We start from the raw sequence: 17,629 nt of genomic DNA on the forward strand, positions 1-17,629 counted from the left end.
TAGAGTCACCAATCAACCTGACATACATGTTTTTGGACTGTGGGAGGAAACCAGAGTACCTGGAGAAAACCACACAAGCACAGGGAGAACATGCAGACTCCACACAGAAAGGCCCCTGATGGGTTTCAAACCAGGAACCTTCTTGCTGTGAGGCAACACTGCTAACCACTAACGCACTGTGCTGTCCAAAAAACAAATATCTAATTCAAGATAACACCAACACAAAACATAGAACTATTGGGCTTGATATGAAAACCTAAGGTGGAACATTAGAAAAACAGCAGAAAACAAAAACTTACAAACTTGTGATTGTCAATGAGCCACTGATGAGATTTCCTGCATGTCACAAGTATCCAAGGTGATTTGTGTTGTCTCTGCAGCACAGTTGGCTTTACTAAACATGTTAAACATTAGACTTGTGGGTTTCAGTTCTTTAACATTGAGCAGTAAGTGTTGTCTCTCTACGGTGGCCCACAAGGGCAAACGCGCTGCAAAACAGAAACGCTGCAAAACAGAAACGCTGCAAAAGAGAAACGCTGCAAAACAGAAACGCTGCAAAACAGAAACGCTGCAAAAGAGAAACGCTGCAAAAGAGAAACGCTGCAAAACAGAAACGCTGCAAAAGAGAAACGCTGCAAAAGAGAAACGCTGCAAAAGAGAAACGCTGCAAAACAGAAACGCTGCAAAACAGAAACGCTGCAAAAGAGAAACGCTGCAAAAGAGAAAACACAACGGAAGTGCGCCAGGCCGATAGGGGGATCCCGAACTGAGGGGTGCTATGAACAAAGAACTTTTCCAGAGGCGAGAGAGACACATGTAGTGACATAAGTCATGTCTCATTTTGGAGGCTGCGTAATGACGCAGCTTATAGTGTTGAATTGCAACAGAATGAGCGACCTCTGATGATTGTTCTCATGTGCTAATATGTGCTAACAATGTTCTGTTACATTTGTTTACTTGATCAAAATGTCATACAACGTTGGGAGATGTGGCGGGGGGGGGGTGTTGCAGGGTGGGAGATCTGAAGGTGCTGTAATGACTATAGGTTGTTGTCTTGTTCAGGGTGTTCTTTGGGGAGTCGGTAGGGTGAGCTAGAGGGAGATGGGTCAGGGAGGAGGGAAGAAGTGTGTGTGTAGGGAAGAGAGGGAGGGTGAGAGAGAGCTGTTCGGTGAGTTAGCATTTCTGATGGGCGATACCACAGAATTTGGTATCGATCCGATACCAAGTAACTACAGAGTCAGTATCGACGATACCGATACCTTCTGCACCTTAAAGGAGAATCATTATTGCACAGTGTTGATTAATATCTTTATTGCAATGGCAACATGAATAATGCTCATGAACATAAATACTTGTTTAAATGCTAATAATAAAATGATAATAAATAAATAGCATTTAACCTTCGTAGTGGGTGAAAAATAGCACCACACAATGCTTCTTTTTCTATCTCTCTCCATGCTGCCGTGCCTGTCAGCACTGAGACGGAGGAGGTCCCTCCACGCTGCAGAGTGGAGAGAGTAATACTTCCTTCTGCAGTGCATGACTGGCTCTGGAAAGCTCTGACATCTGATTGGCTGCCATAATCATGTGATACGGAAGACCATTTAAAATACGCTTGGGCTGGTTTTCACACATCCAAAACTCTCAGAAGTGAAAACTAATTGCACGTTTTTTATTAGGAGTGGTATCGAGCGATACTTAAGAAAGTACCGACTCCAAAGTATGGAAGTATAGATTCCAGAGAGTCGATATTCCCATCCCTAGTTAGCGTGGCTACGGCTGAAACAGTAGCCTGTTACCTGTTACCTGTTCTGACTAAAAACTTAATAAAGCAAAGTGACAAAAGAACGTCTGCTGGCTGTGAATTTAGCAGGGCATTACAGTACGTTTTACATTTATTATTTTTTAAACACTTGGCCGTCATGTTTTACAGTATTATAAAAGCACAGTGTTGTAAAAGATGACGGCCAAGTGTTTAAAAAGTAATAAATGGAAAACGCACCTTCAGATCTCCCACCCTGCAACCCCCCTTATGTCACTACATGTGTCTCTCTCGCCTCTGGAAAAGTTCTTTGTTCATTGCACCCCTCAGTTCGGGATCCCCCTATCGGCCTGGCGCACTTCCGTTGTGTTTTCTCTTTTGCAGCGTTTCTGTTTTGCAGCGTTTCTGTTTTGCAGCGTTTCTCTTTTGCAGCATTTCTGTTTTGCAGCGTTTCTCTTTTGCAGCGTTTCTCTTTTGCAGCGTTTCTGTTTTGCAGCGTTTCTGTTTTGGAGCGTTTCTCTTTTGCAGCGTTTCTGTTTTGCAGTGTTTCTCTTTTGCAGCGCGTTTGCCCTTGTCGGCCACCGTATCTCACACCTTCAAAAGACATCTTGTGTCACATTGAACCATTACTTCCTTTGAAACAGGAAATCTAAAAGTCATCAGAAAAAGGCAAAGACTGACTGGTTAAAGTTGTCCTCTGTGGGTCAATTAAAATGTTTGGATTTTAATTAAACCACAATTAAAATCTGCTGCTGCTCCACCACCTCAAGATGTTCCGGGATTAAAGGAGCGAAACATCAGTGAATGGTGACTCCGGGCTGACAATCCTGCAGCTGGCCCCGTTGGCACTGGAGGAGGTGCTTCAGGCAGACATGCCTAGCAGCTAAAGATAACTGTGCTGACAACATGTTAACAATACAATCTACAGTGTCAGCAATGATACACAGAGATGACAACCACTGTAAAACGTGCATGTGAGTATGTGAATGTGTGCAAGAGTATGCATGTGTGTTACGGTGTTTCTGTTTGTTGATTCACTTCATTTAAAAAGTGTTTTTTGTTGACAGCATTGGTGAGAAAATTAGTTTTGTAACATCAGACATGATACAGCAGTTTTCTTCTCTTAAAGCCCAGACTTCTCTTCTACAGAATCAATGGGTGTGTTAGCTAAGACATAATGCTGCTTATGACACTTTGTCAGTCTTAGAATATCTATAGTTTCTCTAAGGCCTGTTTGTAGATTGGAAATAAAAAGAGATTTCACTTCTGCAGCAAACCCATATAGTGAAATAAGTCCAGATATAACACATGTCTGTGAAACACAAAACACCTGCATTCATGTTACCCAGGACACACAGATACAGGTGTTGTATTTTACAAGATTAAACATTTTCTTATTTTGCCCCATGATTCTGAAAGATGATCATGACTCAGCTACAGGTTTATGTTTAACTAACCTGTAACCAACCCTTGTCACTAATGTCACCAGTCAAAGTCTGCAGTCAAACTAAACTACAGCAGCAGCATCCTCCCCAGCCTACCTACCTGGAAACCTCCTCAATAGACTGCACTATGTCCAGAAAGTGGACTGGCTCACTTCAAAATCCTGCTACAGGATTCAGCTTCACAGTCTGAACACACTCAGTCTGACTTTAACTTGTGTCTGTGTGTGTGTGTGTGTGAAGGAGACTCACGGTGGACAGCGAGGCCGATGAGTCCAGCCAGCAGGAAAACACTGAGCAGCCCCAGACAGAGAACAACAGCGCCATGAAATCTGCTCTCTGAGCTCCTGGGACCTGAACAACACAGGAAAGACCAGTGAATCCAGTCACTGATACATCAGTCAGAAGAGACTGGACTTATAGACTTATCAAACCTTTTCTGCTGCTTTTTCCAGCCAACAAGCGAAGAGGTCTTCAACCAACTCCTCTTGTTGGACATATCTTGTGTATTTTAACACCAGCTGTATGAAGGTTCAGGGGATGGGGGGGGCAGAAGGGATAAAGACAGAAAAACAGAGAACAACAAACAGCACACAATTGCATGGTCATTGCATCAACAGCAAAACACTTAAATCCCACCAGGTGCTGATCTGTTTACCTGTGGATTCAATGATGATACAGTGGATGAAAATGAGACTTAAAGAAACGTGTGAATACTTGATAAAAGATTTTAATTCTGCTCATGATTACACAAAAAGCCACAACCAACTTAAGATCAACCATCAGCATCACAAAGACCATTATGACAAGTGACAGGCTACATGAGGCTCAGCATCTGAGCTAATACTCTTAGTTTTAAATGACTGTCTTTATAGTAACATATCTGTTGACTAGTTAGTGGTCGCTTTCTTCTTCTGCATACTTTCAGCTAGAAAAACCATTCAAATATCAAAATGTTCAGCTTTTTAAGGACATTCCTGCTTCCATTCAGCTTTTTGATATCTTTCATATTTTTTAAGATATTCATTTTTTGTCCCATTGAAATGAATAGAGAATGTTCAAATCCTCTTCAAGTTTATCCTCTTTCAGCTTTAACTGTGTCAGTATACTTTCATCTAGAAACACCATTCGACCTTGAAACGGGTCAGAAGGCATTAATCTATAAGTCTTGTATTCAGCTTTTTGATATCTGTTATGGTTTTTGATTAATCGCAGTTTATGTTTTATGGTTTTTTTAGGCCTTTTCTGTTTTACATTGGTTTCTATGGGAGCAGAATATTCACAGCTAGACTGGTGACATCATCACTAGAGTGGGAGAAGTTGTTAAATTTATTGAAAATTTTTCTCTCTAACTCGCTGTCACGGCCGCAATTTTGTGTCTTCATACACCATTTTCTGAAAAATGGTAGAGATTTCTGTCTTCTTTCAGGTAATGCTGTTCTCATTTTGATAGGACCTACGGTTTTTCCACCAGGTGACCAAACCCACAGAGAGTGACTGCTCAATCTCATTCACTCCCATTATAAAAGAGCTCCAACAGTTCTGGTGAAAAACACAAATGAAGGCTGTTTCTAACTCTCCACCAATCCTTCATTTTTTGGACTATCTTCACAAAAAGTGGATCAGTCTCTTCGTTGAAGCCTCCTGGCACTGTTAGTGAAAGAATTATTTTGATACGTCTTATAGTTCTACTGTAGTTCTCCGTTTTGTGAGGTGAAGTTTTCTCAGCTACTCCATTCTGCGTGTGTAAAACGTTGTGTCACTGTCACTCCCACTCTGGGCTCAGGTCACCATAGCAACAGCTCAAACAGCATTACCAGAGACAACAGCTGCCTGTGGTTGGTGATTAGACTGACTGGCTGCCTTATGTCCACTGCTGCTACACATGGGGACCATTCTCAGTTCACCACAGCATGCTGCACTTTCAACATAAAAGCCTTTGTTCTAGATTCTTTCAAAATAAAAGCCAAGAAATGATAAAATGAGCTTAAAATGGACTTTGGCTACTGGCATACAGCTTTAGACACTGACTTAGTTTGTGTTAATGTCAGCCATGGTGTCTTCTCCCAAGAGGCCATGTCTGACCTTTCACAATAAAAGTCTACTTATAGGTAGGAAGTTATTATACCTTTGTAAAGTATAATGAATATTCAAAACAAAGTTATGATTGTAATCTAAGATCACTTGAGTCTCCTGCAGCACTTTGTCCTTTCAAAATAAAAACCTTTTTACAGCCCCTTTTTCAAAATAAAAACCCACAAACATTAATATCAGCTTAAAATAGACTTTGGCTATTGGCGTACAGCTTTAGACACTGACTTAGGGTGTTTTTAGTATAAGCCATGGTGTATTCTCCCAGCAGGCCATGTCTGACCGTTCACAATAAAAGACTACAGTTATTTGTAAGAAGTTATTACACCTTTGTAAAGTATAATGACTATTGAAAATAAAGTTAGGATTGTAATCTGTGATCACATGATTCTCCTGCAATACTCTCTCCTTCCAAAATAAAAGCCTTATTATAGCCTTCTTTCAAAATAAAAGTCCTGAAACAGCAACGTGACATTAAAATAGACTTTTGTAATTGGTATACAGCTTCAGGCACCAACTGAGGCCTTTTTAAATGTGAGGCATGGTATCTTCTTCAGGAGGACATGGTTGGACTTTCACAATAAAAGTCTACAGTTATTTACAGGAAGTTAATGCAGTGTTCCAAAGAATAACAAATATTCAAAATTAATGTTCAGATCTTAACTCAAGGTGACATGAGTCTCCAGCAGCACACCTTTCAAAATAAAAGCCTTTTTATTTAATGGTTTGAAAATAGAAGCTAAAAACGCTAATATTTGCTCTTTTCCAGCACATTTTTCCTCCCGTTCAGCCTTTTTATCACTGCACATCTGTTTATTCTTTATTTATACTGCTTCATTGCTTTATTTCTTTCTTCTTTCACCCTTTTCAATAATGTTGAATAGTTTCTTAGCTGAACAAGTTAAGCTTCCAAATCCAGTTTTACATTTCAGCTTCCAGGATTCTTCAGGATTGCATTTCAGCCTTCAGCTTATTCAGCAATGCGTTTCGGCCATTTCCAGCATTGTTGGGCAGCTTCATTCAGCTTTCAGCATTCACATGCATCTTCCGCAGGAAATGCAATTTTCTAGTTGAAGTTAACATGTTGGCCAATATAATCTGATTGATGAACCATTCTGAATGAAACCATTGATTATTCCAATGAAAAGCTCAAACACTGAAGGCATCTACATGCTGAAGTGCTCTATCAGCTGATGAACACAATAAAACAACTGATGAGAGGTTTAACACACAATCACTTCAAGGACGACAAACAGAAAAATGCCATTTAATAACAAAAGCCTCCAGCACAATTTAGCTGATGTATGTTTACATGTTTAACACCAGTGTTAAGCCATTTTCTCACAGATCCATCGCAGAGAAGTGTCACATGACCGGTCGTTCCAGTTCTTTTCAGTTTCTTTTCCAGTTTGTATATGTGCACAGTCTTCTTCTCCGCAATTTGGATCTCCACCACCATTATCAGGCTGGTTTGCGTCCCAGTAACTGACAAGTCAAAGGACAAATATTCTACTTATTCTACATTTTTCTGGCAAACATTTCTACTGTACTAAATCCTGTTTTTTTCCGTGGGGTTCCTTAGAGTTTTATTTGTACGTTCTCAGAGGAAACTGCTCTACTTGTAGTTTTAAATCATCTGACCCACACATTCAACTATAGATCGTTATATTTCCTAAAGTCTTTTTTGTCCCAAATCCAAACTTTCACATCATGAAGTGAATTTATTGTGATGGGTAACAACAAATAAATGAGGTTGTATCACTGACAGGGTGTCAGATCAGAAGACAGTTCTGTGTGTCATGTGGAAGGCATGGACAAAAAACATGTTGATTGATTAGAGCACATGTTGCACTAAATAATAAAATACTCAGGAGTCTAACACATTTCAGACTAACCTTGTAGTCAATGAACGTCCATCAGTCCATTTCCAGGTGCCCTCCACTTCCTTGTCAGTCAAACCAATCCAACTCCAGGTATCCACTGGAGCCAAGTCAGACAGGAACACCTGTTTCAGTAATTAATTAACATAATCTCTACCTTTATCAATGGCGAATGTGGCACCTAGTAGTAGTAGTAGTATATATATATATATATATATATATATATGTATATATGAGTCCTTGTTGTTTGTTTCCACTAAAGATGCATGTTGTACAGTCACTCTTTGTCAGAAAAAGAAGATTTCAGAGAAATTCAAAGCCCAATATTGACATAAAATTCATGTACATGCTGAGTGTATGGAAATGTCTGAACACAACTGTGCCAGCAAAAGATGTTGAGGAACAACAGAAGTGAATTTCAGTAAATCAGTGTAAATAAGAGGTGTTTCTCTGAGTGAGAAAGACAAACAAACATAAACAAACGCTGTGTACCTGTTCTTCCCGACTGTCTATGACCACCAGATCTGCTCCTCTGTCTCTGCAGTCCTGTCTGCCTTTATCCCAGGAGCCACCGTCGACAGAGAGGAGATAACAAGTACGCCCAAACATCTTCCATCCTGCAGGACAACATCTGTCTTCTGTATAAAAAAATGAAATGCTAAAAATCAGACTGAGTGGACGGACTCTTTAATACCTTTCACTCTGTTTTAATTTGGCACAGCTGTTTTTCCATGAAGTCTCAGGTCTAATATCAAATGTTGTTTTCTTTACCTAACTCATCCTTATGTTTTATAAAGTAGAAAGAAAAATATTTGTCATCAAATCATGACAAATCATAATTGTCATTAACAAAGTCAATGTCAAACCCATGCACATGTAGTTCAGTGTTCAAGATGCAACACAGATATCAAGACTTAGTAAGACAGAAATCATATTAAAGACGGGACCAAAACTCTACTCTTGCTGTACATTACATGTAAATTACTGTATATATTAAGGCCTTAGTTTATTAAGGAGTTTATTAATTATTTGAACTCATAAGCTAATGGTAATGGTCAGACATACTATGCTGATGTGTTTTTAATTACACCTGGACCTTTCCTGCTGTGCCAGATGTTTGGTAACACACCTGTTGACTGTAGACACAGAACTGACATTACAGACCATATCATCTGACTTTGTTTTCATCATGAGACAGTTGGTGTGCAGTGATATATAAAACTTACTCGGCCAGTCTGACTTTTCAGTCATCGCAGTGAGCTGGGCCCTCAGCTCAGTCAGGTTGTTTTCCATGTGTTTTGAGATGGTCTTCAGCAGGTCTCTCTCTTCAAACAGGGACAGCAGAGACTTCTGTAGTTGAACACTGCACGGAGTTATAATCTAGAATGAAGCAAGAGGCACATTTAGTATCTGCAACTCTCCCCTTTGCCCTTAAACCAGCAGCAGTTCTCTCTGGTTTAACCAGCACACAGTTTCTCCTGGTACTTTGCAGCACCTTGGAGAAGCTGCTGCAGTTCTTCTGTAGGTTCAGGCTGTCCCAGTGTTTCTGTCTCTTCATGTGATCCCAGACTGACTCCAAACTGCTGAGATTAAGACTCTGTAGGGGTCAGACCATCTGCTGCAGGACCCCTGGTTCTTTATAGGCTTCTTGTTCTGCACAGTGAACCTGGGATCAATCCAACACCTGGTGGTGCTATAAGAATCTAAAACATCTAAAGTACCTAAAACTACAACACTGCATATATACGTGAATGTCATAAACAGACATTGCAGTAGAAATCTTTAGAAGAGAACAATACTCTCAAATTCAATGGGCAGATACTACACAATACTTTCAGACACAACTCACTGCTGGATAACAGGTGAAATTAGTCAGAAGAAGAAGATAACTGGATGAGTAGTGAAACGTTTCGGCCTAAAAACCAGAGGTCCAGCTGCCGTGACTCAGTCTCTAGATGTTTGTTTGGACTTTTCAGCATTGGAGCGAATGTTGTGTGACAGAATATATGTGACAGATGCAACCTGCACTAATATTCAAACATGGCAGCAATACAAAATATAAAACTACTGGGTTTAACATTAAAAAAAGGGTTTGATTTAAAAAGACTCAATCAGAACTTTACAAAAACAGCAGAAATAAAAAACTGATTTAAAGTCGAGCTGATTTGTGCAGGGTTGGCCCTGCAGCACAAGCTGGTTTACTATAAATATCAGACATCAGACTCTTGTGGGTTTCACTTTACTTTAACAGGAAGCACTTTGTCATCCCTTCAAAAGACAGTTTGTGTCACACTGACCGAATCACCTCTGAAAAGGGAAATCTTAAAAACTAGATGTTTTAATCTGATCCAATCTGATTCAATTTGGGGTCACTTTAAATTTGTAAAAACGTCTCATTAGAACTTAATAATAATAATAATAAATTATTATATGTTATAAACTTATATGTTTTCATTGGAGGGTTTTCATTTCCTACTTATAGTGAAAAAGTGCTTACTGGTGTTCAGACTGATTTACTATTATTTGACAAATTATGTTAAACACATGTCCATTAATGTTTTTCTGTTTGTTGATTCACTTCATTTAGAAAGTGTTTTTTGTTGACAGCATTGGTGAGAAAATTAGTTTTGTAACATCAGACATGATACAGCAGTTTTCTTCTCCTAAAGCAATAAAGACTTGTCTTCTACAGAATCAATGGGTGTGTTAGCTAAGACATAATTCTGCTTATGACACTTTGTCAGTCTTAGAATATCTATAGTTTCTCTAAGGCCTGTTTGTAGATTGGAAATAAAAAGAGATTTCACTTCTGCAGCAAACCCATGTAGTGAAATAAGTCCAGATATAACACATGTCTGTGAAACACAAAACACCTGCATTCATGTTACCCAGGACACACAGATGCAGGTGTTGTATTTTACAAGAATAAACATTTTCTTATTTTGCCCCATGATTCTGAAAGATGATCATGACTCAGCTACAGGTTTATGTTTAACTAACCTGTAACCAACCCTTGTCACTAATGTCACCAGTCAAAGTCTGCAGTCAAACTAAACTACAGCAGCAGCATCCTCCCCAGCCTACCTACCTGGAAACCTCCTCAATAGACTGCACTATGTCCAGAAAGTGGACTGGCTCACTTCAAAATCCTGTTACAGGATTCAGCTTCACAGTCTGAACACACTCAGTCTGACTTTAACTTGTGTGTGTGTGTGTGCGTGTGTGACGGTGACTCACGGTGGACAGCGAGGCCGATGAGTCCAGCCAGCAGGAAAACACTGAGCAGCCCCAGACAGAGAACAACAGCTCCATGAAATCTGCTCTCTGAGCTCCTGGGACCTGAACACAGGAAAGACCAGTGAATCCAGTCAAACAGTAAAACCAGTTGATAATAAATTAGGGCTGTCAAAATTAACACAAACTCATTTTAATGGTTCTAATTTTATTAACTCGCGATTAACGCATTTCCTGTTTGGCCTGTGGCCTAACCCAAAGTAGGAGAAATTGAAAATACCATAGACAGTAAAGAGTGAAGCAGCAAACACAAATGGAGAAAGATAAAGGTCTTCTGAATGGATAGTTAGAAACACCTGCCACATCCGCACCTTGTGAAAGATTGTTTTCACTGTCAGGGCATGTTGTTCAGAAAAAGTGAGCTGCCCTGTCATCTGAAAATATAAACAGAGCTCGTCTGTTTGAGCAACTAGCTCAGTGCAAAGAAAGAGAAAGACCGTCTTTGAAACATGTCTATGTTCTTTACGCTGTAGGTTTAGGGTAGTTTCACTAATAATAAACATACATTTGCATAAAGCATCCATGTTTGTCCATGCCCACGTTGATTAGAGTATTAAGAACTTGAAGAGTATTAATTTAAGGTACATTTAGAACAGATAACAATGTGCGATTAAGTTGCGATTAACTCATGACAATGATGATTAAATATTTGAATCGATTGACAGCCCTATAATAAATATTTAGGCTCAGCTCCATCTGTCTGACTGAACAGTCTTACCTGTGTTTGGTGAAGGTTTGACATTAACACAAATTTCCTCCATTGCTCACGAGTTCGACTGCAGCAAATGATGGTTTGTGGTTTCACTAGTTCAACACTTCAGCTCCTGAGGACGTCACTTATGTGCATGGTTCTAAAAATATTGTCTACCAACATTAATATCAGATGTATCACACTCAGAGAGGACTAAAACCTCTCAGTTTTATGCCATTCATAGGGTAGGGGAGCTCAGTGCACCGATGGTCCTCGGGCAGTCTAGGCCTATCGCAGCATAACTAAGGGATGGTTCAGGGTTGCCTGAAGCCAGCCCTAACTATACGCTTTGTCAAAGAGGAAAGTTTTAAGTCTAGCCTTAAAAGTACAGAGAGTGTCTGCCTCCTGAACCCAGGCTGGGAACTGGTTCCACAGGAGAGGAGCTTGATAGCTAAAGGCTCTGCCTCCCATTCTGCTTTCAGAAACTCTGGGAACCACAAGTAGACCTGCACTCTGAGAGCGAAGTGGTCTATTGGGATAATATGGTACTATGAGTTCTTTAAGGTATGAAGGAGCTTGATCATGAAGGGATTTGTATGTGAGAAGAAGGATTTTAAATTCTATTCTGTATTTTACAGGGAACCAATGAAGAGAAGCTAATATAGGAGAAATATGATCTCTCTTGCTAGTTCCTGTAAGGACTCTGGTTGTGGCATACTGGATTAACTGGAGGCTTTTTATGGAGATATTGGGACATCCAGATAGTAATGAGTTACAGTAATCTAGCCTTGAGGTAACATATGCATGGACTAGTTTTTCTGCATCATTTTGAGACAGGATGTTCCTAATTTTGGCAATGTTGCACAGGTGAAAGAATGCAGTTCTAGAGATTTGTTTTATGTGTGAGTTAAAGGACATGTCCTGGTCAAAAATAATTCCAAGGTTTTTTACAGTAGTGCTGGAGGCCAGGGCTATGCCATCTAAAGTAGCTATAATTTTAGAAAGGTTATTTTTGATATTTTTTGGCCCAAATACAATGACTTCTGTTTTCTCTGGGTTTAAAAGTAAAAAGTTACTGGCCATCCAGGCCTTTATGTCAGTTAGACAGGCTTGAAGTCTGGTTAACTGGTTTGTGTTAACAGGTTTAATAGATAGATACAACTGAGTGTCATCTGCATAGCTGTGGTAATTAATAGAGTGCTTCCTAAAGACATAGCCTAAAGGAAGCATGTACAGGGTGAACAGAATCGGTCCTAGCACAGAGCCTTGTGGAACTCCATAACTAAATTTTGTTCGTGTGGAAGGTTCATCAAGGACACGAACAAACTGGAATCTGTCCGATAAATAGGATTGGAACCAATTTAACGCTGTTCCTCTGATACCAGTCACATGCTCCAGTCTCTGTAATAAGATGTTGTGGTCAATAGTGTTGAATGCAGCACTAAGGTCTAGGAGGACAAGTATAGAACAAGTCCATTATCCGAGGCTAAGAGAAGATCGTTGGTAACTTTTAACAGTGCTGTTTCTGTACTCCTTGTTAGGTCCTGCAGCTACACATAACATTTTATACATTGAACAATGACTAGTGCTATTTGTGTGGTGAGGACAGTGTCAGGCATCATCTGCTGCTCTGTAGATACAGGACTACTGTCCTAAGATATTCTGTTGGAAATGTCGCCTGTTGAACATCCCTCTGCACTACAGCATGAGGGTGAGAGATCATTGACAGGTCACTGCATCTAGACTGAAACACTTAAATCCCACAAGGTGCTGATCTGTTTAACTGTAGAATCAATGATGATACAATGGATGAAAATGAGACTTAAAGAAACGTGTGAATACTTGATAAAAGATTTTAATTCTGCTCATGATTACGCAAAAAGCCACAACCAACTTAAGATCAACCATCAGCATCACAAAGACCATTATGACAAGTGACAGGCTACATGAAGCTCAGCTCTGCGAACTTCCTTTTAATGGAAGAAATACTACGAATACTGTCTTAAGTAGCAGTAGTTTAAAAACCTGCACATACGTACCTCAATAAATGCATCAGATACAGTAACAAAATAAAGAAGAAGAGACAAAATGATGAGACAGAGCTGCAGTAGCAGTAATGATGTAATGATCCAGCAGTGTAGACCTGTGAAGACTGAGAACATGTTTGAACTGAGACAAGTTGATTCAAGTCCACAGAATAAACCAATCACACAGTCAGAGGTCATGTCCGCAGTGTTAATCAAAGAAGTTTTAAAACTGCATCGTACTCATGCAAGAATTCAAATGATCACACAGCAGTAACACTGGCAGCAGTCTGACCTCTGTCCTCACGTATGTAACAGTTCCTCACACTGTCTCTTTAAATTGATTGCTTATTAAAGCACTCTAATAAAAGCTGGATCTATCATGAAAAGTATTTACAAATGTATTGTTATAAAACTCTTTCAAAGCTAAGCCATTTTTTCACAGATCCATTGCAGAATGCTGTTACACCGAAGATCGTTCCAGTTTCCATCTGCTTTTGTCGCATGGTATAAATGTCCACAGTCCTCCTCACCATATTGTGGATCTCCATTAGCATTATTTGGCTCACCAGGGAACCAGTACCTGCAGGTTAATAAACAAGTGTTCACAGCATGTTCCAGGTTCCCTAAGTGCTCCAGAACAAAATAAAACAAAAACATCAGGTGATGAGGATTAAGGTTGGTACTGTCAAGGATTCATGCTCAGTAAAATTGGATTTTTGGAACCAACCACTGAAGTCGACAATGAGTTGACATTATTTCTCTGTTCAGCAGCTGCTCTCACAAGAAATGTTTGCAATCAGAATAATTTCTAGTAGGTTGATTCCAATAACCTTTTTTACATTCATTCAAGAAATGAACATAGTTATGTGCAGCTATAACTGCAGACGTGTCAATATTTAAATAATGTGTAAAACACTTCCTGTCTTACTTCACAGTCAGTGCAGTCCCATCAGCCCATTTCCAGGTGCCCTCAGTCTCTATGTCATTCAAACCAAGCCAAGTGTCTTTCTCGTTGAGTGCACTGACAAATACCTGTTCAAGACAAAGGAAAGACGCCTGTGTTTGTATTTTAGTTTAATTTTAAAGTGCACACAAGCTTGGCCTTCTGACCACAACACTGAACCACAGCCTCAAGTCACAAGTCTACAAGCTGCTCTGCAAAGCTACAGGACAGACTCATCCACCCCGTGACGTCTGGCTGAACAGGGTCAGTTTAACAACAGGACCCTGGGCCCTGAAGCTCAGAGAGAAAAGTTCATAAGTCAACTGTGTTTAGAAAGGGAGGGGGGGACAGGATACCCAGCAGAGTTTAAGTCCTAACCACAAACCATTTATGAATGCTGTACAAGATAAACCAGATGCATGTTCCTGGCAGATGTTGTGATACTACTTTCTGATAAGGCACCATTTATAAAGGCTGCACAGACTGTGATTAATCCAACAGTTGATTGTTATTAGTAGTACTGAAGCCATGTATAAAAACAAGTGGACTGGTTGACTTACCTGTTCTTCATAACTGTCTATGGTCACCAGTTCTGCTTCTCTGTCTCTGCAGTCTTGTCTGCCTTTGTCCCAAGAACCAGCCTGAGTGGAGAGGAGATAACAGCTACACCTGAACATGGTCCATCCTGCAGGACATGATTTCTCTGCCAGAAACAGCACATAAAAGATATTAAGGATCAGACCAGACCCATGAACCATGATGTACTGGACAACGGACAATGGATTCAAACTAGTGTGACCCAGAATAGAACAGAATATTTGTCAGTCACATAGAAAGATGTTGATTCTCCTCACTTTTACTACTCACCACACATGATGGCAAACAAAATAAAGACAATAAACTGTACGTTTCTATTAAACTCAGGAGAATCTGATGAGGAAGTGAAAGTTTAGGAAATATAGAAGTGAAGGTTCATCCTGCCATAAATAACTGGTAAAGACTCACTTTGTTTGGACAAACTCTTAAGTCTGTTCGTCTCTTCAGTCAGTTGGATGAGGCTGGTGTTCAGCAGGTCTCTCTCTTTAGTCATGGAGGAAATGTGGTTAATACTGTCCTGGAGACGCTCAGTCAGGTTGGCTTTGATAGTGGAGAGTTCTGCAGCTGAACGACGTACTGAGACTCCATCTGCAACCAATGAAGAAACATGTTTCTTCTACTGAATAATTAACTGGAGTCAAAGTCTGTTATCATCAATCAGGGAACGTCAGCCTGGTGCAACAGAGCTGACTGGAGATGTTGGATTTAATCGCTGGTTTAACCTCAGGCAGTGGGCAGATACTACACAACAGTAAACTCCCCAAATCCTTTGAGACACAACCCACTGCTGGATAACAGGTAAAAGTGTTTGCTTGGACTTTTCAACACTGGAGCAAATGTTGTGTGACTGAATATATGTGACAGATACAACCTGCACCAGTCTTCAAACATGGACTAAAATATGGCACCAACACAAAACACAGAACTACTGGGCTTGATGTTGTGGCGTGCAGCAATCTAGAATCAGCCACTAGGGGCACTGAAGCTTTTTGGCAGCAAACTTTTATTTAAACAGACACTAGCAAGCTTCCTGTGTTCCACACACCAAACAACTCCAAGAAAGAAGGCTTGAACTTTTACATCCATCACATTGGGAGAACATGAGGGAGTCTACCAACAGACAACACTTCTGACTGATGGTGCAGACAAGAAAACGTTCGCCTCACATTGATTACATGGGAGACACCTAAAAGCAATTTCAATTTCAATTTTCAATTTTCAATTTATTTGTATAGCGCCAAATCACAATACAAATCATCTCAAGGCACTTTACAAAAACTAAAACTAAAACTAAAAACCCAACAATTCCCTTATGAGCAGCACTTGGCGACAGTGGAGAGGAAAAAACTCCCTTTAACGGAAGAAAAAAAACCTCCAGCAGAACCGGGCTCAGTTTGGGCGGCCATCTGCCTCGACCGGTTGGGGTGAGTGGATAGAGCAGAGAGAAAAGAACAGCAACAATAAACAACAAATAGACACTGCAAGTTGGTGGGGCCAGTAACTGCACATCAGCGATAAACAGCTCCAGGACCAGGGACACCTGCAGAAGGTACAGAGAGAGAGAGAGAGAGAGAGAGAGAGAGAGAGAGACGGAGGGAGAGAGCACAAACTAGGGGAGAGAGAGAGCACAAGGTTAGTAACATTCAATGGTGGAATATACATGAGGTGGGAGGGGGGGGGGGGGGGGGGGGGGGTTAGGGTAGGGGAGCTCAGTGCACCGATGGTCCTCGGGCAGTCTAGGCCTATAGCAGCATAACTAACTAAGGGATGGTTCAGGGTTGCCTGAAGCCAGCCCTAACTATATGCTTTGTCAAAGAGGAAGGTTTTAAGTCTAGCCTTAAAAGTACAGAGAGTGTCTGCCTCCTGAACCCAGACTGAGAGCTGGTTCCACAGGAGAGGAGCTTGATAGCTAAAGGCTCTGCCTCCCATTCTGCTTTTGAGAACTCTGGGAACCACAAGTAGGCCTGCACTCTGAGGCTGCTAACGCAGCTAAAGCAGCTAACAGATATGAGAACTGACACACATAACAGGCTAACTGAACACAAACGATTAACTATTTACAGTAACTGGCAGTGCTGCAAGGAATGCTGGGTAACCTCATCCCTTGTGCACACTACAATATGAAAACCTAAAGTGGAACATTAGAAAAAGAGCAGAAAACAAAAACTTATAAACTTGTAATTGTCAATGAGACACTGATGAGATGTCCTGCATGTGTCACAAGTATCCAAGGTGATTTGTGTTGTCTCTGCAGCACAGTTGGATTTACTAAACATGTTAAACATTAGACTTGTGGGTTTCAGTTCCATTAAACGTCTTAGCTACCACCCCCCCCGAACACTCACGTTTTTCGGCACACGGCCGAACAACACATACCCAAATTAAACTAGCTGTTGTTCTTACATTTTAAGAGTTATATTGACGGCCTTGGTGTCGTTTGAAGCAAAAGCTTCCCAGTTTTCTATCGGCGCGCTGTAAAATGTGAAACATGACTCCTCCCCCTCTAGCGTCGAGCACTGCTTGACCAGTGTTGTCATGGCAACTTACAGTAGCGTTGGGGGCCTTTTATAGCTAACTGTGCGTCATAGACTGTTATACAGCGTTTGAAAGGCCTCATCATTGGCTACAAGATGCGTCAGTCACCATTGACGAACAATGTGACTGGCTGATTCTCCTGTCAATCAAAGTTAGACTATGCCCCCTGGCTGTGATTTGCTCTGAGGATGTGAATTCTATTGGTTTTAGGTTAGTTACGCTGTGAAACGTAACAAACAGGTTTGATTGAGGCCTCATGTGATTCACAGAAGCTTGTTATGTCAAACATTATTGGATAAACGGACAAATCAACCGTAAAACGAAGCGGATTACAGCTTTTTATGAGGAGGACGATGGATTTATGGAT

The 17,629-nt window shown here is 40.5% G+C and overlaps 1 protein-coding gene across 2 annotated transcripts in view; it reads right to left on the reverse strand.

Moving 5' to 3' along the window:
- LOC113123906 (CD209 antigen-like protein A) overlaps nt 1-17,629 on the reverse strand; it is a 36,993-nt gene that overhangs the window by 18,233 nt on the left and 1,131 nt on the right. The window contains exons 3-6 of one of the 2 annotated variants that reach the window (XM_026296273.1): nt 15,136-15,315; nt 14,691-14,833; nt 10,413-10,514; nt 8,402-8,555 (exon numbers count right to left, since the gene is read on the reverse strand). In XM_026296273.1, coding sequence (XP_026152058.1) covers nt 8,402-8,555; nt 10,413-10,514; nt 14,691-14,833; nt 15,136-15,315 — 579 coding nt within the window. The remainder of the gene's footprint in view (nt 1-8,401; nt 8,556-10,412; nt 10,515-14,690; nt 14,834-15,135; nt 15,316-17,629) is intronic. The other variant, XM_026296274.1, reaches the window with a different exon arrangement.

This window comes from Mastacembelus armatus, chromosome 21 (genome assembly GCF_900324485.2).
Source record: "Mastacembelus armatus chromosome 21, fMasArm1.2, whole genome shotgun sequence".
Lineage (NCBI taxonomy): Eukaryota > Metazoa > Chordata > Actinopteri > Synbranchiformes > Mastacembelidae > Mastacembelus > Mastacembelus armatus.